The 26,282-nt window shown below is 38.6% G+C and overlaps 2 protein-coding genes across 3 annotated transcripts in view; one reads left to right on the forward strand and one right to left on the reverse strand.

The window, feature by feature from the left end:
• On the forward strand, positions 1-22,861 carry LOC109031115 (catalase). 2 transcript variants are annotated; one of them, XM_019042454.2, is made up of 12 exons: positions 1-158; positions 4,752-4,896; positions 8,463-8,494; positions 10,693-10,882; positions 12,485-12,623; positions 13,779-13,932; positions 15,065-15,244; positions 16,610-16,801; positions 17,444-17,596; positions 18,833-19,062; positions 20,079-20,208; positions 21,001-22,861. In XM_019042454.2, exons 2-12 carry the CDS (start codon positions 4,854-4,856, stop codon positions 21,076-21,078), a joined length of 1,521 nt encoding a protein of 506 aa, XP_018897999.2. In that variant the 5' UTR covers positions 1-158; positions 4,752-4,853; the 3' UTR covers positions 21,079-22,861. The 2 variants fall into 2 exon arrangements, with proteins under 2 accessions (XP_018897999.2, XP_018898000.2); XM_019042455.2 differs by lacking the exon at positions 1-158 and adding an exon at positions 3,191-3,212.
• The window catches only part of LOC109031116 (lachesin), a 12,093-nt gene continuing 7,877 nt past the window's right edge, over positions 22,067-26,282 (reverse strand). Inside the window, 2 exon segments of the mRNA XM_072298052.1 lie at positions 22,067-22,860; positions 23,755-23,894. Coding sequence (XP_072154153.1) covers positions 22,790-22,860; positions 23,755-23,894 — 211 coding nt within the window. The 3' untranslated portion in view covers positions 22,067-22,789.

A 26,282-nucleotide genomic window follows, 5' to 3' on the forward strand; every position in this document is an offset into this window, starting at 1 on the left:
GGGGGCAATCATGTAGGTAAATAATCGCGTAATTACGTCTTGGGGCAGGCGGGAAAGTGTTTCGTGAGTCCACCAGCTGTCGGCAGTCGGGTGTCGGGTGGCTCCTGCTTCAATCGCGGGACTCCTTTCCTTGGCTCCGCATGACCTGCGCGCCCCAGGTAATAATCGCTTATCGTTCTCTTGAGTAATGTGTCCTGCTTCCGCCCTACGCCCCGCTCAGTCGCTTCATCGGAAATTTTGAGAAACTCCAAAATAATTCGGACAAAAAGTTTGTTTTAGAGAAAGGGAAATGAAAGAAGGGTATACTCCAGTGCTCCCATTCAATGACCGTCAAAAGTTCCGGAATTCGGAACTTTCATTTTTCAATTTCTCGCACTCCATGACCGTCAAAAGTTCCGGGATTCTTTTAAGGTTTTTTCAAAAGGTCCACGAAAGAGCCGTAAAATGCAAAAGATCCGAAAAATTGCGAGAATTTCAAAAGTTCCGGGATTCTTTTAAAAATGTTTCAAAAGTTCCGAGAAAGTGCCGGAAAATGCAAAAGATCCGGAATATCTTGGGAATTTCAAAATTTCCGGGAAAAATCCAGGAAAATCTCAAAAGTTCCGAAATTTGGTACTAGTCCCGGGCAATGGGAGCACACCGAACAGACTACCCGAAACAGCTCGGTCGCGTTGGTTTCTTTCCTTTCTTGACAGGACATTTGCCCGTGGAGAAAAGATGACCAATAAGAATAGAATATTGCAGAACTGGAACTCGCTTTGGGGAAAAGAGGACCAATGACAATCGAATAATGCAGAGTTGGAACCCTCTTACAAACTTTCCACCAGAACTGGAACGAAACCAACGCGACTAATAAGCGTTCTGTCAATTATGGGTGATTGAATGGGGGAAAAGATACCTTCGTTTCTACTTACCTTAATTTTAGAGGTTTCGTCGAACAGTTCATATGAAATAGTCGGAAGTAAGCAAACCTTGAGGTATAAGCTCATTAGAATGTTTCCCTGCTCAAAAACTGCCCAACTCGGAGAAAATGAAAATTGTATAATTTAAGATGAAATTTAGAAAACGCAATAATTCCGATGCAATATGACAAAATTCAGCGTTTATGCATCTATTCGTTGCTTTAATCCGAATCCCCATTTCCACGCATCTTACGGAGGAGAAGGTAAAATTAATTCCTCAGAGGTAAAGAAACACAGAGAAGGAGTCGTGCTTTATCGAATCTCTGATCATACACGTGAGAGCAACTAAAGGAAGATCATTGCTATTGTAAGTCGAGGAACTCTTATTTCTAATACGAAAGTTAAACGAGTCAATTGGAAAAGTCGAACATAAGGTGAAAACTTTAAAAGCGCATATCATCGTTAAAAGGTAACTCGGAAATGTAAAAATTGTTTGATAGGATTTCTCGTAAGCTTTCCTTTCAGACCCTCCCCTTAAAATTTATAATATGTATGACAAAATAACCATCAAAATATGAAGTTTTAGTCCAAAATTTCAGGTCCGACCTCTCCCGTTGGTCCGCTCCACTATGCAACGCCTCAAAATGTTTATTGTTGTTTTGTTTATTTTATTTTTACTAGAAGTAAAATTAAATAACATTATTGTTTTCAAACTAAAGTTTCAGTAAGCATCCTGCACAAGATGCAAAAAACTCGGTGAAAATTCCAGGGGAAAATGTCAATCAGATTTCCTTGGATCCTATAAAATGTGACAAGAAATCTGCAACATCGCGAGTTGAGGAACGTACTTCAAGACTTTAGTCATAACTTTTTCGAATGAGGGGGCTTCAAAAATTATGTACTTGCCCTCAAAATAATTAGTTTTAACGAAATTTCTCACAACTGTAAGATTTAAATCGTGTGTCTCATTAACTTTCATTATTTTTTGCCTGTACGTAAAAAAGTCAATCAATACTGGTGATCGCAAACGAAAAAATACAAACCCTTGCCAAATTTAAAGATACCGATTCTGGATAAAAGTTTTAAAGTTATGAACGGAAGATACTGATGGACGAAAACTTTCATTATTTGCCTTCAATTCTATGGATAGGCAAAAATGAGCTGACTCTGAGGAATAGTTGCTTACTTCGGAATGTGACCAACTCTTGCTCTTGGTTCTTTGCTCTTTATCAGCAACAGTAACTCAAGAATCAAAAGTAATAATTTTTCAAATTAGAATTAGAAATCTGGGGATGAAGATTTGAAAAGGAAAGGAGAAGGAGGAAAGGTAGGAAAAGAGGAGGAAGGAGAGAGAGAAGAGGACGAAAGAGAGAATGAAGAAAAACATTTTCTTAAATCCATCTTGTTATCATCTCGTATTCATCTTGTTATCCTTTTTTTTCAATCCTCCTCATATTTTTCCCCCTCTTTGTCTTCTTTTTTCTCTTCTTTTCCCCCGTTTTCTTCTTCCGATTTCTAATGCGCTCCCATCTGGCCTACATAATAGGAGTCCCAGGCTACCATGCACACATCGATGGTGGAACTAACGAACTCCATATTTTGGAAATCCCATTTGGTTTGGAAAACAAACAAAAAATTCTGAGTACATGCATTTCTGCTTCGAGTATTGAGCGTTTCTAGGACACTTGTTCTGAAACGCTTTTTTATAGGGTTCAACACATTATTTCGAGGTATCGTCTACGTTACTTTAGAATGAAGGGCCTAACCCAGATTCTCGCATAATTTTAGGATAACGCAGGCCCAAACAAAAAGTTGTGAAGACCAGCGTGGTTAAATTTGATGAAAGTTGCTACTTTATCCACACAAAAAATCCCTACCGGTTTATTCCAAAAAATCTATTCTTTTGATATTTGGCTTTGTTTTTGACGGATAACTCAGGAATCATTCGCACGGCGCACGTCGCTTGCGGCGCTGTGGCTGTGAGGTAGTAGGTTCAGGTAGCACTGACGCATAACTCTATTTGACGACTCTATTAACATGAACACTAGTTATCTATGCAGCTCACGGATTCACACGAGGAAAAACATTTGCGAATTAGCGGAGAGATACGTGGGAATAGGATTACGCTTTTTGGTAACTTCTAGATTTTCGTCGACTAAAACATCTTGATGACTAGTGAAACACATTTCCTACGGATTGTTTATAATTCAATGCCGAAAAAATTGCGATACGTGATTTAGTAGTTTCTCCTCTGATATGTGTTTTTTTCAAAGCTTCTGGTATAGGAAGAACCGCATCGGTCAGACCAAGGTTAGTAATGGGCTAAGATCTTGTCGTTTGAATAGATTTATTTACGTTTTGCCAATTTGTATGCTGCAAAAGTCAAAACTCGCTCCTGCAACACGCGAGCATTTCCAATGGTTACACGGCTTCTAACACCTTAATCTTAACGTCCTGACTTATTCTATTGTTACGTGGGGAACGATGCCAAATTTTTTAAACCATTGATGTATCTCCTATGAAGGATAAAAGTATGCTAAAAGCTCCAAAAGTGCACGTGAGTTGACTTTGTTCGAATGGAGTGGGAGTGAAAGGGCCGTCTAAATTGTGCGTAAGACATTCTTGCCGACTATTTGAACCCCCCCCCCCTCCCATAAATTATGTAGGATTAACCGGGCTCTCCCCCAATTTTTAAAAAAAATAACGGAGAAAATATGAAAATCACATGAAAAAGTAAAACTCGAAATATGTCTTTACGTAAAAAATCTAAAAATTACATGAAAAAAATGTTTTATCGAACCATATTATAGTTCTTTTACTGATGGATGCTTACATAAGACTGAACTTGACCCCCCCCCTCCCCCCTCCCCGTTTAAGACTCGGTAAGGCAAGTTCAAACACCCTTTCTCTGAGCTACTTACGTAATATTTGAACGGCCCCATTGGAATTTTTGGAAGTTACTAAGCGAGGTCGTATTTTTTACGGAGGCCATCGATATGGAAGTAGGTCAAACTGCACTAAAACTGATTATATTTCCTCCGGTAAATGCGTGAAAGCAGTCGCACTTATCCATGTATGAAAAATGCGTCATTAGCTTGCCTCGCCGTACTTAATTTTGCTAATTGAACCATGAATTTTCTGATGGGTCGCGAATTTTGATTTACGGTCATAAACTTTTTATCGCCTGAAGTTTTCGTTGAGTTTTTACACATTAGAGCCGTGAAAGCCGTTAGAAAGCCGTTAGAGTGACAACGAAACTTTAAGAGTACATTTATCGATCGCGGATTATGAACATTTTTGGTCATACCAAATTATTTTACGAATAGAGATAAGGGGTTGGAGCGGTAAAGCTGGAGTACGGGTTTAATTACATTGCGAAATTTCGATTGCTGACAATTTATTAATGTACTCAATAAAACATGTAAATTTGCGTTTATACTTAATTTACTGTAAATTTTCTTTCAGCGTTTCTGAAATTTTCAACATCAGACATTCGCCCAGTAAATAAATAAATAAATCGGATAAAACTTCACAACATTGCAATATAATTAAACTCCTCTGATTCTCCGTCCTTCAATACTGAATGCATTTCTCTGATAAAATTTTTCCGAAAATTCTTGAAAAGGTAGAAAAAAATCTCACGATTTCTGAAGATTGTGATTCACAATTTCTGAAGATTATGATTCACGATTCACGATTTGTGAAGAGACAAGCAATCTGCAACGATACACACAGAAACTCATGATTTCGTGGTTCGACCATCAAGTATGGTTTATGAGGACGTATCTTTTCCTCCAAAGTCTCCACAACGAGGTGCAATTTCATGAAAATTGCCGTTTTCATTCACAGATAAATTAATGTCAACGCGCCAACATCGAAGATCTAATGAGTACCTGAACTCTCCGTTTTCCAGCATCTGAAACAGCTACAGCTATATATCCTAGCTTGAGTATGAGAGGTTTGATCGATTTTGTGGTGAGATTAGTCGTCATCCGTAAGTTACCTGACCATATTCACTCATCTTAATTCTCAGATGCTCAGGGGCGGATCCAGTAATTTGGCAACACCGGATTTCCTCCGTTTAAACCTATGCTGAATAATCGATTCCTGTCAGAGCACTTGGTCCCTCCAAGGATCGATACATTTCCATAGGTTTAAATGGAGAGGAGGCAATGTTGCCAATTTGCTAGATACGCCAATGCAAATGCTCCCTCTGCTCAAAGCAATAATACCTACATCAGGACGTTGAAGTCTAAAATGTATAATTAACATGGTGCCTTAATGAGGCAAAATGTTAGGGAAAAGAAAATCTTACCAAGCAAAGTGATGTAAAATTCACCTATTATTACTGTATTTCTAAGGAAAAACGCCGTATGAACATTCGAGAGTTGCCAAATTTCCTCCTCAAAATGTCTATTTTTGAGGAAAGTTATTGATATTTTTCCTTGAAATTTTCAAAAAATGTAGGTGAAATTGGGAACAAAATTTCCTGTTAAATTGGAAGAGAAATATTCAGAAGCTTACCAAGGAATTCGCATTGAATCAAGGGAAATTTGGCGAGGCCTGAAGGCTCGTACGGCGTTTTTCCTTCGCATGGAAGAATAGTAGAGTGATTCCGGCCGTTAATTTAGTTCTCACTAATCGCACGCCAATCACTAGCGTCGCACAGAGGAGTGAGCCTTTAAGAGAAACCGGACATGGACATTTTTACTAGAATTACAAATGTTAACGTTTATTTTATCATATTACAAATTAAAATGGGTGCCTTTTGTAGAAAGTTTTATGCGGAAATCGATGAGGCCAATGTGTCAACTTCTACAGTTTGTACTGACGAAGATAAAGGCTTTTAAAGTTTCCATATCATGCCCGACGTCTCCTGTTGACTCACCCTACTGTGCAGAGTGGACGATTGAGAAAAAATCGGGCATTTGGAAAAATCGACGGTGGGACTGAGGGATGTCTCTCTTTACCAGGATTTTTCCCGGAGAACGTTTCAAAAATAAACAAGCAGTGAACTCCAACACAATGTGTTGATAAGGCGCGTCATTAACTCGCACATATCAAACCCTTTAGTTTTCATTTACAGAGATTTCAAAAAAGGCAAGCAGCACAACAAGAGAATTCACGATCCAACACTGCAAGGTCAACGACGCACCTTGACGAGACCGTGTATTGTGAATCTAGAAAGCTATTCTAACAAATTTAAGTTTTTTGATCTGCCTCAAGCAAAATCTTATCAGATTCTTGAAGAAAAGTGCTGCGGAAAAATTTAAGCGAAGAAAGGAAAATTCTGTCGAACTCCTAGAAGATAAAGTCGATTTAAAGGTATTTTGGGGCTAAATACCCAAATCACCGGTATTATAAAATCCCGTTATATTATTGAAAAGAAATTGACTCGATATAAATGCAATTGTATTAAATATGTCTTGATTTTGTTATTTTAAACGCCTTTTCATGCAAAGAAGCTCAACCATGTCCATGCTTTATTCATTCATGAATTGAATGTAAGCAATCCACATCCCGAAAATCTACCGATTTGCCGTAAAAAATCGCAGAAACTTGATATACCAGGTCGATGTATCCACTCTTTGAATTTACCAATCAATTTAGTGAGTGCACGTATGTGAAAGTCAAAATGCTATAGTCATTTTGGGTGCATTCATTTTTCATGAAACAATTGTTAGTAATTTCAATCCCGAAAAACCATAAATTTTCCGTATAAAATCGAAAAAATCAAAATATGTCGACTCCCTGACGTGAAAATTAAATTCTACGTGTGAAAATACTTATGTATCGATATGCTGAACAGAATGCTCGCATCTCCTCGTAATTTACAAACCGTTCCTATACTCATCTCAAAATTTTTCTCAGAGCTTTGTGTTGTAATCAGCTTCCATTTAAACTCCGGTTTGATGGCCGAATCGGCTGCCCAAAAAGCAAGCCATTTTTGAAGGGCTCTATGAGAAATTCGTGATATTATCAGCTCTTAGGAAATCACCCCATGGGTAAAATTGCTGGTATAAATTTTCGAGTGCTTAAAATAATTGTATTCAAGAAACTAAGGCATTAAACTATGGAGTCAATTTCGTTTTAATATAATATAACGGGATTCACTTGTCTTCAGGTCAAAACTCATGCAAGGAAACCCCGTGCAAGAGGCTAATTTTTTGTAATTTCACTCAATTTTTTCTCCTTTTTATAATTGAATTGCTTGTCACATTCTGAGGTCAATCATATTAAATTGTAATTTATACATTTCTTTTTTCCCCCTTCATTTTATTTTTTGTTTGGAGAAGTTTTGTTGATTTCTTCGGATTTCGAATACTGTAACTTCTCTTCTATTTGGCCGATTTTTATGAATGAGACCTCTTTTAATTCGTGTTTTAACGGAGAGGAAGGAAAAAATTGCTAAAAACTCGCGAAACAATTTTTTGAAAATTGGACGAATCCTAGCGTGACGGTGAAATGGTTAATGAAGCGTAAGTAATTGGGCGAGAGGCTGAGGATCGTCGCTTGGCGACCGTCATTAGCTATTGTTCGTCGAGACGCCGACGCAGTGAGCAGGAGCGTGGGGAAGAGAAGGATAAGTGGATTCCTGTATGAGCCACGTTTAGCTAATGGTCTAATGAGTCTCGAGGCTCATCACAGATTGCACTTACACAGATTGCACTATCAGAGCACGGGTACAACTTTTGAAAAGTATAACCGAGGTTACAGATCTGTCAAAGCAACGTTTTGAACAAAACGGAGGAGTTAAATTCTCATTCCGAGAGTGCCGACCTGCTCAGCCATCCTCGAATCAATTCGCTTGATTCTTCTTATATATGCATATTTTTAAATCAGCGCGTCGCATTCTTAGGCTTTTTTAAAAAAACCAAATAACGTAGACTCTTGGTATTCACTGCACATAAACTAGAGACCCCCAGAATGAGAAACAACTTTAAAAATCATAATTATTGATGGATAAAATAAACTTTTACACGCTTTGGAAAATCTCAGAAGTTCGCGGTAGTCACTTTTCGGTAAGGAACTAAGGGACTCGGTTATTGTATCGAGCAGGGTTCGAAACGATCGCAAAGGCGGTATACTACGTATACGCGCCAATTACTCAGATTAAAATTTAAGTAAATCTAAATCACAAATTGATTTAGATTGAAAAAAATTGATGGTAGAGCACATTTTTCTGAAATCATTCGTCTCAAATGAGGGAAATCAGTGCAAAGGCAAAAAAAAATTATCAAAAAGAAATAAAATGAACGACTTTTTTCATATAATCGATGTTGAAAACAGTGACTTTCTAGCCTTACCGAATATATCTTACAGGATATTACGCTATAATTATGAGAAAATAACAATTACCAAACGTATTTACTTGATGCGTTTGTTATCTCTTATGTTGAGCCCTACTGATGTATCTTAAAAAATAATCTCTATGTCAAATTGTGGAAGATAACTAGCATAACTAGCTTACAGGATAATCTGAGGAAGATATGACTGATATATTGCCTTGACCGACACAATTTAAATTATCTTAATTTCAATGTCTTTTTCTAATTTTAGATGAGGCCTGGGTGCACGGAATCATTCTCGCTGTGAGTATTTGTCGGCTTTTTTTTTTTAACATCAAAACTTTGCTAATATTTTTACCCAACCTTTTTTTAGCACTAAGTCAGAACTCTGTACTTCTTGAGGAGTTCAATGTATTACCTAAGATAGCTCGTGACTTAAAAAAAAAATCATCCCAGTTTTTACGTGTACTAGAAGAATTATATGATATTTCGATGTCATGGAAAGTTGCCTCAAACAGTGACCTTGTTCCTTGTTTCAAATCATGATAACTACTCACGTGTGTTCGTTCATACCAACCCAGAGAAAAACTGTTAAGGTAGATGAGCATTGTTGAGTCTTGTGGGAAGGTGCTTGACAACCCTGGTAAAAATTGGCGATAAGAGCTGCGTTTCAAAATACCATAGGAATTCTTATAGCCGGCTAAAGAAGGCTACAGAAAATTATATAGCTGGCTGTAGAATGCGGAGAAAATCATACGGCCGGCTATACGAAGCGATAAAAAATTATGCAGCCGGGCTATAGTTCCTATCACCGGGCTGGGCTGTACACTTTATCGCCTGGCTGTTGCTTTCTCGCCATCGATTATAAAAGGGTATAAGAAATTGTGTAGAAATTCGTGTGTTTTGGAAATCATTAAGTTTGATACGGAACCACCTTAATATTTACAAAGCACACATTATATTTTCCTTTAATACATTTTTTTTTTCATCAATTAAAATGAGAATAATCCATACAGGATGTGCAAACATTTCAAAATCATAAGTTGAATAACGCTGACTCCGCCAGATTAAATATTAGAGCCTAACACAAAGCGGAGCGGCGACGCACTGGCGCCTACAAACCTAACAGGGATACTTCACGCATTGCGCAACGCCTGAAGTATCCCTGTTAGGTTAGTAGGCGCCAATGCGCGTTTCGCGTTGGCTGCCCGCCTGCCGCGCCGCAGCGTACCACGGCGCTTGAAGCAACTCTTTCACACCAGAGGGATTGCACAGTATCATACGAAACTGAAGGCGCTCTAATATATTAGGAATGGCAGGCATCCATCAAAAGTACGGATCTTTCCTCGCAAAATAAATCAAGATACTACGGCCCAGAAAGAGAGCAGTAGTCCAAAAACTCACTAAGTCCTAGCATACGTAATTAGTAACGTTTAGCATACACTTTATCGGCTGGCCTTTGCTTCATCGCCATCGGCTATAAAAGGCTATGAGAAATTGTGTAGCCGACTATAGAAGCTATTGGAAATCTTACAGCCGGCTGTAGGTCTATGGTATTTTGGAACACAAATTCTACTGCCAACTTTTACCAGGGAAAGTATAACTGTAGAAAACTTCCGTGCGATTGAAAAATTGTCAAGGGTGTATAAAGCTGAGGCAGATTTCCTCTACATTTGCCCCTTCATTTTGCGAGATGGACTGAGAATCGGGTTGTTGTTATAAAGTAAGGGGGAATATAATGAGCTAGCCGCTTTCGTTGGTTGCCGTTAGGTAGTCTCTTACTCATCTCCTTTATCCATTACTGTCAGTTGCCTCCATCAATAGAATTACTTCATTTTTCCTTTGTTTTCCTTTTTCTGTCGCTTTGTCCATCAATTTCAATTATCAACCAGCTGCAGTCCATCCGTTTAATCTCGGAACACCCTGTGTTTCGACAACCACTCGCTCGTTCAAAAACGGCTTCTAATGGGCCATTCACTGAAAAAAAATTCTCGGCGTTTTTACCAAGGTCCGTTGGTACCTTTACCATCTCATTTTTTTACCAATTATTGGTAATTTTACCAAGACAAACTGGTAAGCTTATCTAAAAACCGGTATTTTTACTGTTTTTCAGGTAAGAATACCACTTTTATTGGTGATCAATTCCCGGTAAATTTGCCATTTTATCTCTGTAATTCTACCACAGTCGATAAAAAATATTGGCGTTTTTACCAGGGTCCAGTAAAATTACCGAGAAAGTTCAATAATTTTACCGAGATTTCTCGGGAAAAAAAAAACAATTTCATAAATAGTAATTTTACCAAGAAAAAACTGGGATCAAATAGAACCCTGAATTCTTGGTAATTTTACTCTTTACTTAGTAAATCCACCGAGATTTTTTTTCAGAGTTTTTTATTTCTCCCCTATCAACACCGAAAGTAATACATGTAGGTAAGGTTTTCTCGATGATCTTTTTGCACCACAACAGTTACCAACGAGGCCGGAATTTCTGTTTCTTTCAGGCGGGGCAAATCAATAATGTCTATAATGTCTATAAGGAAGACAACGGGGCCCCGATTCCGGACTACACCGTCTCACGCACCGTTGGAAAATGGGGACCACTCCTCCTGGAGGATATGACTCTCATCCAGCATATTGCCCACTTCGACCGCGAACGGATTCCCGAAAGAGTGGTCCACGCTCTGGGCTCAGGTCGGTATTTCCCTCTTTCGTAGATTGCATATAATTTAGTAGCCACACGAAAATGACTGCTTCAATTTTAACTTTAATTAAGGTGATTCGATGGACGCTATATTATGTGTCAGAACGGCATGCGATATATCGCATCCATTGGTTCCATTTTTTCAGCTACTCGTCATTTTTCTCCAATTTTGAGATCGCAATTCTGTTGTCAGGAGACTAAAGCATTCACTTACCAATTTTAACAAAGAAATTCAACGTAATAAAGGCGTGGTTTTTTTCAGAGAGAAAACATCGCATTCGATGCTGATATCGAAACTACACTCGAATGCGATATTTTCTCTCTGAAAAAACCACGCCTTTATTACGTTGAATTTCTTTGTTAAACTTGGTAAGTGAGTGCTTTAGTCTCCTGACAACAGAATTGCGATCTCAAAATTGGAGAAAAATGACGAGTAGCTAAAAAAATGGAACCAATGGATGCGATATATCGCATGCCTTTCTGACACAAAATATGGTGTCCATCGAATCACCTTAACTTCAGAACCCACAAAATTGAAAGTTTCCACCATTGCGGCTGAGTTACTGATGGATAGTCTTAGAGATAGCTATTGTGCTTCAAAAGCTTCAGTGGACGGCGTCATGCACACGGAGAAGAAAACTTCGTGCGTGGGACCCGAAGTTGAGGTCATGTGGATCTCTGAAGTTTTTGGATCACGTATCTAAGAACTTGAGGTCCAGCAGCCGAAGTTCGGGTCAGATATCTGAAGTACTTCGATGTATACCGAAGGGTTCGGGTCACACATCTAAAGTCCTCCGGTACAAACCGAAGTGCCTCGATGTCTGACCCAAACTTCTCGGTAGCTCAACCTCAAGTTTTCGGATGCGTGATCAGGAAACTTCAGAGATCCATATGACCTCAACTTCGGGTCCCATGCACGAGGTTTTTTCTCCGTGCACTGCGGAAGTGTCTTCCAGGATTTATTCAACTTTGGGTTTATCAACGTAGCACGCCAAACAACCAGAGGACACTTCAATTTTATATCACTTATCGATGAAATTAATGAGTTGGAATAAATCGTGCTATGCTAAGTCGGTTGATCTCGCCATCTACAGCACATTTATGGGGATGAGGCATGGGGTTTAAGGAATGAGCGTATTTAAAGGTCATCCCCGATGTCACACTGCAAATTTTGATTGGATTATTATTTGTATTCTAAGTTTATTTATGGGATGAAACCGACAAAATAAAAATTAGACCAAAATCAGGGTAAAGGATCCAAAACTACGTTAATTAGAACCCAGGATGATTGATTTGAAATCGTATTCCTTCATAAGACTTGATATGTAAAGTTGAACTCCTCTTATCACATTAAATGTATTTTTTCTCGACCTCGAGCTTTGGATGACAGAATACCTTTGGTTTAGCCTAAAACTACGAATAACTCATTTCTCAATTCCCACCCACCTTCTTCAAACGAGGCTTAAATCACCTTTACTTAATTTAGTTTGGTTAAAGTAATCACTATAGATGGTCGGTCCAAATTTCAAAATGCGAGTGAACTGTACTGAACTGTGCTTCGTAGTTCACCGGTCTTCTTACTTTTCCTGTAGGTGCCTTTGGATTTTTCGAGGTAACTCATGACATAACTCGATTTTGTAAGGCTGCCGTATTTAAACCTGGAACGAAAACTCCTGTCGCTGTTCGGTTTTCCACGGTCACCCATGAGAGAGGAGGCCCTGATGTTGGACGGTACTATCTAACCTAATTACTCATTCGTATGGCGTATTCAAGATTTATGTTGCCAATTTGTGATCAATTAATGCTCACAGCCAATTTATTAAAAATTAGCAAGGTGTCAGCTTTCCTCTGTACAAAACAATTAATGGTCATTGATTTTTTGGTATTATTTAACGCACTTGCATAACAGGGTGACAAGTGCCCAATGATGAGGGACAAAGTCAGATAACTACACCATATCTCAGCATTTAATTCCGCACCATTTGACGCAATGGGAGTCAAAACATTTCTAATATTGAACCTTCTGCAGCTATACAAAGTTTGAGGTCGAAAAACAGGGTAATCGAGACATTCACTGTTAAAGGTTGCTGGCGTTAATACAAGTTTTGATACATATTCACTTCAAACAATTAAACGTCATGGATCCTGCAAATTATAGCTTCAGAATTTGATTTGATTTTGTTAAGAGAGTCGGGAAGTTCTACCGAATACTGAAAATCCGTTTCTTTTGCTTTAACCCAGCTTTTCCGCCATGCCAAATAAATAATTTGAGTTTTCACCTTACGGGCACATTTTGCCCATGTACTTTTTGATGCATGTATTACATATTTATGGACGTCGTGAGTTTTTTAAGAGTTTAATTTTCCTCGAAAGAGCTTTAAAAGAAAAAAAAAAAAAAAAAAAAAAAAAAAAAAAAAACCTGCATAAATATCGAAATATACTTGCTTCATCTCAGATCAAACCTCCTGATCGATCTGCAAAATAGACCTGCAGGCTGATTATTGAAATTGATAGAAAAAACGATAGACTAAGGAGACATATGGAGAGTGGAGCGATCCTATTGGTTGAAATGGGTGGCTCCTATAGACTAAGGCAGAAAATGACTACGAGGCCTCTCGTGAGTTACCTTTAGTTAGTCTTACCTGCCTCCTTTTCCATTGCAACCTCCGCTTCCACCAATAGGATCAGTCCATATCCCTTTTGCATTCTTTGTCTATAACTTTGTCTATCAATTTCAATAATCGGTCTGCTGCTAAAAAATGTAATCTCCAAATCTATTTTGAAAGAAGCCTTTTCGATAGGCGTTATTTGCAAATACGTTCTTCATAGCATTCATTATATTTCCACCAAACACAACATTATTGTAAATTTTAAAATATTTTACAGGAACCCGCGAGGATTTGCCATCAAATTCTACACCTCGGACGGGATTTGGGACTTATGTGGCAACAACACTCCCATCTTCTTCCTCCGAGATCCCATGTTATTTCCAGCAATGGTTCATTCTCAAAGAGGCCGCAATCCAAGAACAAATAGACCGGTAAATTTAAAGCAGTAAACTATTCTTGAATACAATTTTAGCTGCGAGCTAGAGAAAAAATCTGAAAGGAAATTTATAAAATAAGAGTGCAACATCATGTACGTACATTCTCATGAAACATAAAAATGAAGTATGCACTTCCTTCATGCGGACTAACTACATGTAAAATTTGCCTTTGCCTACATGTAAAAACGCCTTTGGACAGTAGAATAGAGAATACCTATCTTTTGGGGAGGGTTAAAAGGTTTGCAGCTGAGAGCTTATAGATTTCGAGGTACGTCCCTAACAAAATTATTTTATTTTGATTTTGAGAGGTTGGAGAAAAATTTTCACGTTTGATTCTCGATGGTCAAAAATAAATTTTTCTTTCAAATAACAACACTCATCGCACCGTTGAAATAACGCACAAAGAGAGAGTTTTCTACCCAGACCAGAAGCCCTAATTAATTGATCATAGTCTTGTTCCCAATCGTGTGGCACTATAAAAGGGTGAAAAAATACGAAGCACCTCCTCCAAACATTATCATGCCAAAAGAAAATATTCGTTCCTCAGTTTCCATCAAGTGATATATCGATGCAAAAGCCTTTCCGCCAAACCCTATACGTTCAAACTGGTGGTACCTTATTTTGATAGAACAATCACATTTGCTCGGGATGCACTAGCCTTAATTGCAGTATAAGTGCTTTCACATGACGAATTTTTTAATTCAGTTGACAACTCCTGGCATAACGTCACGCCAAATTGTGCATTTCGTGTCGAGACATTTCCGAGCGAATGCAGTTTCTCTTGTCACGCAACGACACCTAAATGTGCACAAACTTGTGCTCTCTGTATGAGAAACTTACCTGCGCCATCCGAGATGCACTTTAACACTGTTGCAGATGATGTTGATTGTTTTGAATGAAACAGCCACTGCACAGTGGTCTGCCATTGAGCACTATCGAGTACAATGAAATTATCTCATCACGCAATGTTTGAGGATAACTCCGGCTTGTGCAGTATGAACTTTGTGGCGACTCACCTGTATGCCATCAAATTACTCCTATCAACAACCCTTAACTTAAATACAACAATACAACTTATATACAATAGCAACCTAAAACTTAAAACTTAACTTTTGGCTCGTTTTAGGATCCGAATATGCCGTGGGATTTCATCACACATAGACACGAAATGCTCTTCCAAATTATGAGGGTCTACTCAGAATTGGGCACCCCGGACGGATTCCGTCATATGGACGGTTTCGGATCACATACTTTCATAATGGTCAATGCTCGTAACCAACCGGTCTACTGCAAATTCCATCTGTTGGTAAGTTCTTCGATCCGACTTGTGGCTAAACTCCAAAATAAGTACCTCAAAATGCGACATTCCAAGATTCTTCTCGTACTTTATTTTTAAAAGAAAAACAACTCGTTACTATTCCTTTTTTCTTTGCTTTTTCGTTACCGGAACGACTATTCCTCAAAAATTTCAAACCACAGTTTGTGTAGCTTTTCTCGTTCATTTAATTGAGTTGAATGGGGGAAAAATGAACTACATTTGGCAAAAATAACTTCTATTCCAGGCTCATTATAGAAACAACCGTTGCCGTTGGTTCTCCTATGCTAATAGATGGTTTTATAGATGAACCAGAGAGAGTGGTTTCTTCTTGCAAATTTTCTTCTAAATAGCATAATTGCTAAGTTGCATCACCTCAGCAAGCGACTAGAACGTTGCTAAGAGCGCCTTCAGTTTTTTGTGTATGCAACTTGGTAATTCTGTGAGCACGAATACCTAGTTGCATTTAGGCGTTACAATCAACAAAGCGACGATAGAAAAGATAACTAAGAGGGCGCATTTAGTATTTTGCAAGAAAAATACATTTTTCTTCACCTGATTTTTTCCCTTTCCCCTCTTTTCTCTTTTTTACATGCGGAGTGGTTTGGAAGACGAATTTTTAAGACGCCTGAAATTAATTCATTTCAGATAGGAGAGAACTCAAAAACTTTCAACAGACGCCGAAAAAATTGTCTTAAGAGGCAAATATCTAGCATCTACGAAACAAGGGATTTCGAAACAGGGCGTTGGATGCCGAAAAACCCACATTTTTCGCCAAAATCGGCCTTCAGATCCATGTCTAGGCCAGTGTCAGGCCCGAAAAGCGAAAATGACCGAGTCATGATGCATTACGAAAAGTTTACCATGAGCCCTCAATGAGCAAAAAATTGTAAGACTGACGAAATTCAGGATGGACCCAAAAATGGCCCTTGTCGATACCCATGGCCTAATGAGACTTTTTTTTTTATAGGTCCGTCCTTGCGCAGATCCCCCCGCCCGCGCGGCTGCACAGCCGCCCCTCGCCCATCGGAGTTTTGCCGTGACGTCAACAGGAGCCCACTCGAGATAACCTCCCGCTCCCCGCCCTCCCCGGGATAGCCTACCGTTTTCAAACTTCCCGCTCGAAGGGGCTCCTGCTGACGTCATGCGCAATAGAGGTCTTATTTTTCGTTTTCGAAAGGACAGACCTTAGTCTCATTATGCCATGGTCGATACCCCTCCTCTTTCGACTTTAGCTATAGCAGCTGCTGTAATCAGATCTCCCCAAATTGAATCAAATTTTTAACGGTACTTTTTTACCGTTCTTTTCTTATTTGTATAATGTGTTCAACTGACTGACTCTCTTGTGGTCAACAGACGGACCAGGGAGTCAGGAATCTGACGGCTGAGACTGCGAAGAGGCTTGCTGGCGAAAATCCCAACTATTCGTCGGAGGATCTCTTCGAGGCCATCGAGGGTGGCGATTTTCCCTCCTGGAGTATGTTCATCCAAGTCATGACTTTTGCACAGGCCGATCGCTTCGAATACAGCGTTTTCGATCTTACCAAGGTAGTGTCATCGATTTCATAGAGTTTACACCAACCTTCCTGTACATAACACCCTGAAAAAAAGTTTCCAGACGAGAATACTCGTTGAGCCAACCGGAAACCTCTTTAAAGTTACTGGAAATCTCTTTGAAATAGCAATACAGTTTTAAACAAGAAGATGTCCTTTTGACTTAACGAGATTTTTCGTCTATGAATTATTAATTGGAAGTTCTATGATCCAACAGAAAATGTGTGTCCGTGTTATGAAGGAGTATGTTCTACCATGCACGTATGTTAAATCTATTTAATAATTCGTTCACTGAAAAAAATTACGGGTTATATGGACATACCGTCCATTTAGGGCGCAGAGGCTGAAATTTCCGGGTCGTGGTGCCGTAGCTTCTACTGTTCCGGGTGTTACGCCCGGAACTTTCGGCGTCTGAGGCCGGAACACCAATGGTATATCTATATAGCCCGTGACCAGCTGTGAACCGTGCCAGTGACCGTGTTCGCCAAATTAAATTTTCAGCAGAAACTCCTTAACTCCTTAATAAGAGATGTTTAACCGTCCTATGGCAATTTTATGTTCGTGCTAAAAATGGTTTTAAATATACATTTATTTTATAACTTTATTTTACTTTTTAACGTATTTTAAACCATGCAGGTTTGGCCGTTGGACAGATACCCCTTGCTTCCCGTGGGACGGATGGTGTTGAACAGGAATCCTCAGAACTTCTACCACGAAATCGAGCAGCTTGCTTTCTGCCCCTCAAATCTGGTTCCAGGAATTCAGGCCAGTCGAGATCCCATGCTTCAGGTACGTACATCACCGAAATCATTTTTCCTAACGGTAGTCAATATGTTTTTGTTTGATAAGAAAGGGATTGTTGTGTAAGTCTGGAATAAATATGTTGAATTTCACGTAATCTATAGGTAAAGAGCACGTACATAAAGAATCAAAGTCTTCGGGGGGCTATCAGACCATAATGGGTAGCTATTTCTGTTAGATTTGACTGAGAAATCAATTCTTGAGTTTTCGAAGGAAACCAGTGATCAGTATCCCAAAAAATGAGTTGTCAATTCAAATGTGAGAAATCAATTTTTGAGTTTTCGGAGGGAACCAGTGATCAGCATAAAAAAAAAATGAGTCGTCAGTGCTATTTTTTTCCAGATATTGGGTTTAAAGTTGTATTTTCATTTCAGAATTTAGAGCCTTGGACACGGTTTATTAAAATGTTGAAAAACTCCCCCTTAAAACTACGTTTTTTGTTCTGGAAACGTAAACATCCAGAATTCTGGTTTTGTCGTGGTTTTGCGGTAGTGATAAAACGAAATTTACCATGAGCGTATCTTTCAAGGGGCTCAGGTGGGCCTGTTTCTACCCCGCGGGTTTGAGATAATATCATTTGACGTTTCCTCGTTTCATTGCATAACGCGATAAGAAAAAGGAATATGGGAGATGCTTTTAGAGAACTGTTGATAGAGTCAAACGTTAGGTTTACATGTAGGCCGAAATTTGCGTGAGAATGGCCTCGAAATGCATCTGAGAGAGGTCAATTTTCCAAAATATCCCGGGAAATCCCCAAAATCCTTCTGAGCTTCGAGCAGACCCCTCCTGGAGAAGTGAGGGTTAGCCCCATCCAGAAAATTCCTCTAGCTTTGTTATTGGATTTATCAAATTTACGACTTTCGACTGTTTCCCAGATAAGACATAATATTTTTACAATATTTTGATATTATTTTAATCAAAATTACTTTTTAAAAAAATATTTAGAGGATCTTTATTTAGTATTTGTAAAAATAATATGTTTACCCGAAATATTATAAAACAATTTTCACAGTATTGGCACAGTATTTCACAGTATTTTAAAGTATTGGCACAGTATTTATGCCAAACGGAAATATGGTGTACATTTTTAACATTGGCTCAATATTTAACCAATATTGGCCCCATGTTTGCATAAATATCAAATATTGTTTAGATATTGGCTAAATATTTCTGTCTTATCTGGGTTTCCTCGTTTTAAAAGTTTATTTCTCCCTGTTTGCGAAGGCTCGGATGTTCTCGTATAAAGACACCCAAAGGTACAGGCTGGGGCCCAATTTTATGCAGATTCCAGTGAACAGGCCTCTGGAGACGCCCTACAATCTCCAACGCGACGGACCGATGAACATGTTTAACCAAGGCGCAAACGTGAACTACTATCCGAATTCATACAGCTCTTTGCGCACGGATCCTTACAGCGATGCGATCACTTACAACATCACAGGAGTTGTTGGAAGGTGGGTCCTGCCGTATTTGACAATGACTCCTATCATGAAAACAGTAGTGAAAATCAGCTTCTGATACAGAGACATTTAAAATATTAATTGAAAAAAAAAACTACAATAGATCAGTCATCAATCGTATTGGATTGGTGTAACCGGTTCCTTTTTCCTTTTCTTTGCCCTCTTTTACCTCTTACTCCTCTTCCTCTCTTATGTAATTATCTGCCTCCTCCCCTACTCTCCTCCTCCTTCTTCCTCTTGCTGTCAACCCTCTTCTTTTTTCTATATTCTTTCTCTCCTTTTTTTCCCCTTTTCTAAAAAAATCGTAAAACACACCTTTACACCCCGGTGTTGACAACCTAAGTTTTGGTTTGTGTGGATTAAAGCCCCTTTGCCTACGAACAGTCGTAAATCCACAATTTAGCAACCTCAATCCTGAAAATTGAAATAACCACAAGAATGTAAAAACATGAAAAGAAAAACTGACCCCCCCCCTCCCACCGAAAATAAGAAAATCCCGATAGACTGGACCAATTGATGTTATTTTGATTTTATTGTTGTGTAGAAGTTTTACATTTGAAACGTTAGAACTCTACACTGCCGTGCTAAGGAAGACCGGCGTATGAACATTCGAGAGTTGCCAGATTTTCTTCGATAAAAGGTTCATTTTTGAGAGAAATTATGAATATTTGTCCTTAAAATTTTCAGGAGCTATATGTGAAATTACGAACAAAATCATCTAAAAAATTGAAGAGAAATTATCTTGAGTTTACCAGGAAATTCATGTTTTATCAAAGATAATTTGGCAACGCCTGAGGGCTCATGCGGCGTTTTTCCTTACCACGACAGTACTGAGGGTTGTGATTATTCATAATAAACTGACAAAATAAAATACAAATAATGTATGAATATTACTCATGGAATCGTTCTCTGGCCCGGTATTTTGCCAGTTTCATTCGGAATTTTTAAGATGCTGATCGATGGTCAAGAATTATTCATATTGACTTTCAATCTTGTTAAAAATATTCCAGGCACGACACGAAGGATGAAGACAATTACACTCAGGCGCGAGAATGGTACCTAAGTCTCAGCGACTACGACAAACTTGCCCTAGCGAAGAACGTTGGCGCTGATTTGAAGGGGTGCACGTCCGCCATTAAAGTAAGTAAAAAAAAAAAAAATTAAAATTGTATATCTAGGTCCATATGATACGAATATTACACTCTCAGCTTTAACACTTAGGATAACTGTTGCAGAAAGTAAAAATTTAAGATTCTAAGGTTCGTGGGTGCGTGCAACACACATTTGGCCTGATTGAAACTGCGCCTGCAAATCTGCTGCTAGGCAAAACTTCATACTAGTTGCGGCACAGTACTGCCGTGCTACCGAAGAACGCCGCGGCGTGCGCCGTATGAACATTCGAGAGTTGCCAAATTTCCTTCGATAAGATGTTTATTTTTGGGGCAAGTTATGAATATTTTTCTCTCAAATTTTCAGGAACTTTCGGTGAACTTGCGAACGAAATTATCCAAAAAAAATGGAATAAAAATATTCATATGTTTACCAGGAAATTCTTAATTTCCTGGTAAACATTGATTTTGTTTAATCGAAGGAAATTTGGCAACGCTTCAAGGTTCATACGGCGTTTTTCCTTAGCACGGCAGAATACTATGACGGATAAGTGCCGCACTGAGAGATGTATTAAAACAAACTTTTCCCCCGACTGCTCAACGCTGTTTTTGATAGTTTTTCTATATTTTAGAAAAAAATCATAGTTTGACCTAAAAAGTAGTGATAAATGTACATTTCCGTCTGTGTTGCTTGTATAGCTAATTGGCTCCACTGCACATGGGAAGTTCAAAATATATGTAGGTATTCTCTTCCTTTTCAACCAGAGAGTATCCCTCTATTTTTCCCGACAAGATCTCACATTTTTCCTCTTCTATGTTTCAGAAGCGCGTTTTCAGTGCCTTTAATCTCGTCCACCCAACTTTAGCCGGAAACATCCTAATGTATACTCCTCCCGAATGAGACTCTTTAGAATTGATGGAATCACTGGATCAAATTCGGGATTTAACTCAACACATCCATGCAAAAGGGTTCAATCTACAATACAAATTCATGTTTTCTCCAAAAAATTTGCGTGAACAATCTATACCTGTTACGATTTTGTGAAAGAGCGTTCAACAATGTTTTTACGCCGAATAATGTGTCCTTAGCATAGTGTCCAGTGAACCTCAAATTTAATTATACAACAACCGTGCACTTCTTAAAAAGTCTTATTGTATATTTGACGTTTCTATAATGAGAATATTCGGTCAGATTTTTCATTGTACAGCATTTTGGGTCATCATTGCTGTCATTGAAAGTGTCCTCTCTTCCTCGAGATCATGAGAACATTGAGAAGAGTATAACGCTTAATAAGCAGCAATATTTATAAGATTAGCTAAATATCTACGTTGAATTCTCGGAGAGTCACGAAACATGTTGAACATGTTTGAACCGCAAAAACGCGTGCTCGCAAAAGAGTTGCATGAAACCTTGTAAAGAATTATTAACTGGGTCGAAAACCGTCGAAGAGCTACATAAGATGAGTTTATTTCAAGCAAAGGTACCAAATCAAAGCGTATGAGGTAACGTTTACTTGTATTTGGACTTTTTTCAAACAAGACGTTGATTATTCTAAAAATGTTGCTGGGCTATCAGCAGTTGAAAAGATTCCTAATGGTATACTTATCAAATTTCTACTGCCTGATTTTTCAATGAGATTTCTGCCGCATAACACGGTATGTAAAACACGAAGTTCCTACAAATAAAAATGAAAGAAGAGCAAATATCTTGTGAATAACTTACAAAGAAATATTGCATTAAAATCTCCCAAGTCGCTCGATTTCAGTGCCCTCGCTTTACAAAACGACAATTTTTCCAAAATTTGATTTTTATGCTAATGATACAAGTAGCAGTCGGCACTTTTATTTTCTGTGTAAAATTTTATTTATTCGAATAAAAACAAACAAAGTTTGTGCAAAATTTGAAAAATCTATTTTATTACAGTGTCATATCGAGTATTACGCTAATTATGATAATAGGAACTTAAACTTGTGAGATAATCTGAAGTGTATATCAATTACAGCTCCCCAAGAAGCAAAAATTGCAATAAATTTCGATTTCATGGTGAAATTATTCCCACTGCATCGGAGTTCTGTAGGTGTTGCCTATTTACCGAATGAGGAGGCTCCTTGTGTTAAATACAATATATTGCAGTATAATTAAAGCAGGTTGTAAATTTTATTGCATTAGAATTTATGCATACCCTCCTGAATACAAGTTACTCATCTCATGGTCGTTTATATATAGCATTTATTGACCGACAATTGTAAAAAATATTGCAACTTTATGGTGAAATATTGTACTTTCATTACAACAAATCGCAATTTTCTTTCAATATTTTCGATGTGCTGTGCTGCTGGGGATCACTCGCTCTATCAGGAATACAGATTTATTCAGTCGTAATCTCTACTCGTCATTACTTCTGTGATTACTTATGATTACTTTTGATTCAGAGGATATCACTCGGAGATAATAATTGACAGCGAATAAACAATAGAATCTATTCGGTGTGTGCACTACCGTTCTAACGAGGCAGCGAGACACAAAACGCCCTAAAGCCTTAAAATGTAGAATAAGTCTTCAGGAAAATCACAGAGATTTGAAGTTTTACCGCATCAGTTGAATTATTTGATCACCAAAAGAACCAGCCCTTGCTCTGAGCAGAGTTGCCACAGGCTGGGGGACATACTGGATCGTCAGTTTCTGTTGAAAAAAGAAAGAAGAAAAATTGAATTTAATTCGATTTCAGTTAAGTCGTTACATCCAAAGTTGTTAGGCCGTTGAAAAAACCAGGAAAAAAATTACTTCATCACACATCTCTGTTATTGAGCATAAATTACTGCCGCGTCAGTTAAACCCGTGCTTCTGGGCCAAGACTCCGGCTATTGTGAATTAGTTTTAATTTTTTACAACTCTCTCATTTTAAGTTCTTTTCTGTTTTTTCTGCTGGATCCTGAAAATATTCCGGGCTTTCAGCTATTCTCACTTTAATAAATCGAAACTCTAAAAATCATATGAAGTTGCAACGAATGAATTTATTGTTCTATTAATACTCTAACCGCATGAAAATTTCAAAATCACCGGAGCTCAGTAGGCTGTCGGAAACTATACCCACATACATTTTCCAAAACAGGAAGACTAAATAGGGTCCGTTTATAGTTCACCCGGATGGTGCGAAGACCGGAAGATATTTAATGAAAAACATTTCATCTGCATTTGCGTTTAAGCATTATAGAGCATAGGCAGAATTTTCTTCAAATATCTGGAGGAGGGCATACTTACGCGGGAACGCAAGTAGAATTCTTATTGTATAGAACCGTTCAATAGTGCAAAATGCAAACTGCCGTTCACATTTTGAACTATTAAAGGCAAATTTTTACGTAAAATGAGTTTTGAAATGAAGTCATGATTAAACTAACAGAATAGGGATCATTTTGCCAACAAAATTCCGCAGGGGGAAACTCTTGGATTAATTTTCCAAAATTAAAGTGAATGTATCTATTAAATTCGCACCAATCAATAAACGACACGTTGCTGCTTGCCATTATTTGCTCAAATATGTGTAACAAAGTAAAATGGAGAATTTGCGAAAATTACCATAAAACTCGATGTCTGCTTGAGCGTGTCCAAGTTTGTTAGTGGCTTTACACTGATAATGCCCGTATTGTCTTTGTTCTGTGGACAGAATCCGCAGTTTCGCATCCGTAAAGTCCGTTCCAGTTGCTGCTTTGGACGCACTTTAAAAACGGAAAAACATGCATACGTCAATGTTAGAAACAAATTTTCATAATGGGAATCAACATAAATTATCCTCATCTATTTTACTGTTTTGATTTACCAATATATCCAAGATTTCCAAGATCCAATACCAAGATATCCACAAATCGACCTATTCCGAACCCGAAATCTCGAAACTTCGCATCCCCCCCTCCCCGCCGAAACCCTCGAAAACCCGATTTCTAGGTACAGCCTCATTCCCCCCCCCCCTAAATTCTTAAGAAAGGTCAGGTGAGGCCCGAGACTGTGAAGTTCGGATTCCTTTCTGTCGATTATCTACAATACCAACTTCTTGTCGCAAAATTTACGTCGCCAATTTTGCAATGAAAGAGCAATTCTTTAGAACGTTACTTTTGGGCTTCAAATGGGTTAATTTGGTCTCTTGGGGGCCATTAAAGTTCAAATATGTTGTACTCTTCGAATTGGATGCAATCAATTTGCAATTTGAAAGGGAGCCCCAACTTTTAAAATTGAGCTTTCTCCCCTGTTTACCATCCAAGAGGGGCTAAAGGAGCTTCAGGACCATGAAATTCGGATTCCGCGGAGTCAAATTCCTTGGATGTATTCTTTTTCCGTAGAATATACGTCAATTTTGCAATCCAAGATTTATTTGTGGAGAAAGCATCATCCCCCCCCCCTCTCTCTCTCTCTCTCTAAGCGGTCGCTTTTGTGCCGAGGGTGGACAGATTTTTAATTTAATAGGCGTCAACTTTACTAAAATATTTCTGTACTTTTCATCTCTGATGCAATTGAATCGCAATTTTTTCGGGAACCCAAAATTTTGAGATCATGACCCCCCTTTTACCCCACCCCTCCTAAGGGGGGCTGGGAAGGTTTTGAGACCATGCACTTCGGATTCCTTAGGGACAGTTCCCTATTCGCACAACCCCTGATTCCTGACTCGCACGACCGAAAACAACCGAGATAGAGGCTTGAAAACGGGAGATCTAAAGCTGATTTTCAGTATGCGCGCGACAAGTGGACTCCCCGCTAATTTGAAAATTGGCGCGTCAATTTGTATATTTTGCCGCGCGCGCCACTGAAATTGGCGGGAACCAATGGGACTGCGAGTTGCGACTTGTTTACATTCGCGTTATTTTGATAACAAGTTGTAAACAAACCTGGATGGTTCTTCGGTATTCATCTTCTCGTGAGTTTCACTTGTGAATAAGTCCTTTGAATATTTAAAGTTGCTCAAGGTTCCTGATTTATGTACAAGTGCGATTTGCCCTTATCTTAACCAAATCCTTTCAAAGGATATTCAATCGATGATCCCTCGTTTAATCTCCATCGACGCCCTAGGTTTGCTCTCCAAGTAACTATGTAAGTTTTCAAAAAGTACTTAATACTTTATTTTTTTCTTTCCCGCAGTTTCACTAGCACTGTACTGATTGAAATTATTGAGGCCTGCAAATTGCAGGAAGCTTCAAACCTTTCATCTTGTTTCATTCATCGATTTATTGCTTAGTTATCACCAGGGATTCATCTGTCTTGTTGTGGTCTAACTAAGTACTCCCAATGTCTTTTCATGCCAGCATCTCACCGCAGTTCATCCATGATCTGAGTCACCTTAAAGAGGGCTTTTACAGCTGAGAGATGAGATATGCATCTCACCTATAGCAATAATACTATGGAAGCTCATAGTCAAATGCTGAGTCTAATCTATTGATTAATTAAGTGCCTGTCCGTTAGCGGCCGGCCAACGTTTGATTTTCCTATGATACCCTATCATGCCTTAAAAATAATCGATATCATGCCTCAGGTGTTGCAGATTCATGCATATCTCTCAAGGATTAATAGTATGATGTTATAAAGATTCCTTGAAAACTTGTAGCCTTGGCTTTTATTGTTGAAGAAGGATTACAGCAGAGTTGATCTAACGTCAGACAGCTAGAGGAAAAAAAATTGATAATAAATGTATTAAGGCTGCCATGAACATTCACATTAAATTTCAAAATTGATAATTATTTAATCCTCTTTCAGTCTAGTCCCCCCCCCCCCCCCCCCCCCCCCGGCTCACTGCACCGCAGTAAGAAGTTAATCTTCACTGATAAAACCTACTAGATCAAACAGGGTTTTTTAGACCACCCATACCAGGCTTTTTTTCTTGGTTAATTAAGGTGGGATGAAAACGGAGACCATGGGGTCGAGGGAATTGTCCCTAAGGATTCCATACATTTTGTGGCCCTGAAGCCCCCCGGCTGCCATTGGGGGGCAAAAGGAGGGTCGTGACTTAAAAATTGGGGCCCCTGTCAGAATTTTGTAATAATAGCATCATATTCAAAAGTTGCAATAAATTGTAGCTCTATTACTCTATATCAAAAATTGCAAAATCAGACCATTCCTTT

The sequence above is a fragment of the Bemisia tabaci genome, chromosome 3 (assembly GCF_918797505.1).
Source record: "Bemisia tabaci chromosome 3, PGI_BMITA_v3".
In the NCBI taxonomy this organism is placed as follows: Eukaryota; Metazoa; Arthropoda; class Insecta; order Hemiptera; family Aleyrodidae; genus Bemisia; species Bemisia tabaci.

Bases quoted from the DNA above. Each gene is read 5' to 3' on its own strand.
- LOC109031115 (XM_019042454.2), top strand. From the start codon at position 4,854: ATGAGAGGTTTGATCGATTTTGTGGTGAGATTAGTCGTCATCC. The intron at 13,933-15,064 runs GTAAATTTAAAG...GGCTCGTTTTAG, and splicing joins ATCCAAGAACAAATAGACCG to GATCCGAATATGCCGTGGGA. The intron at 15,245-16,609 runs GTAAGTTCTTCG...TGTGGTCAACAG, and splicing joins ACTGCAAATTCCATCTGTTG to ACGGACCAGGGAGTCAGGAA.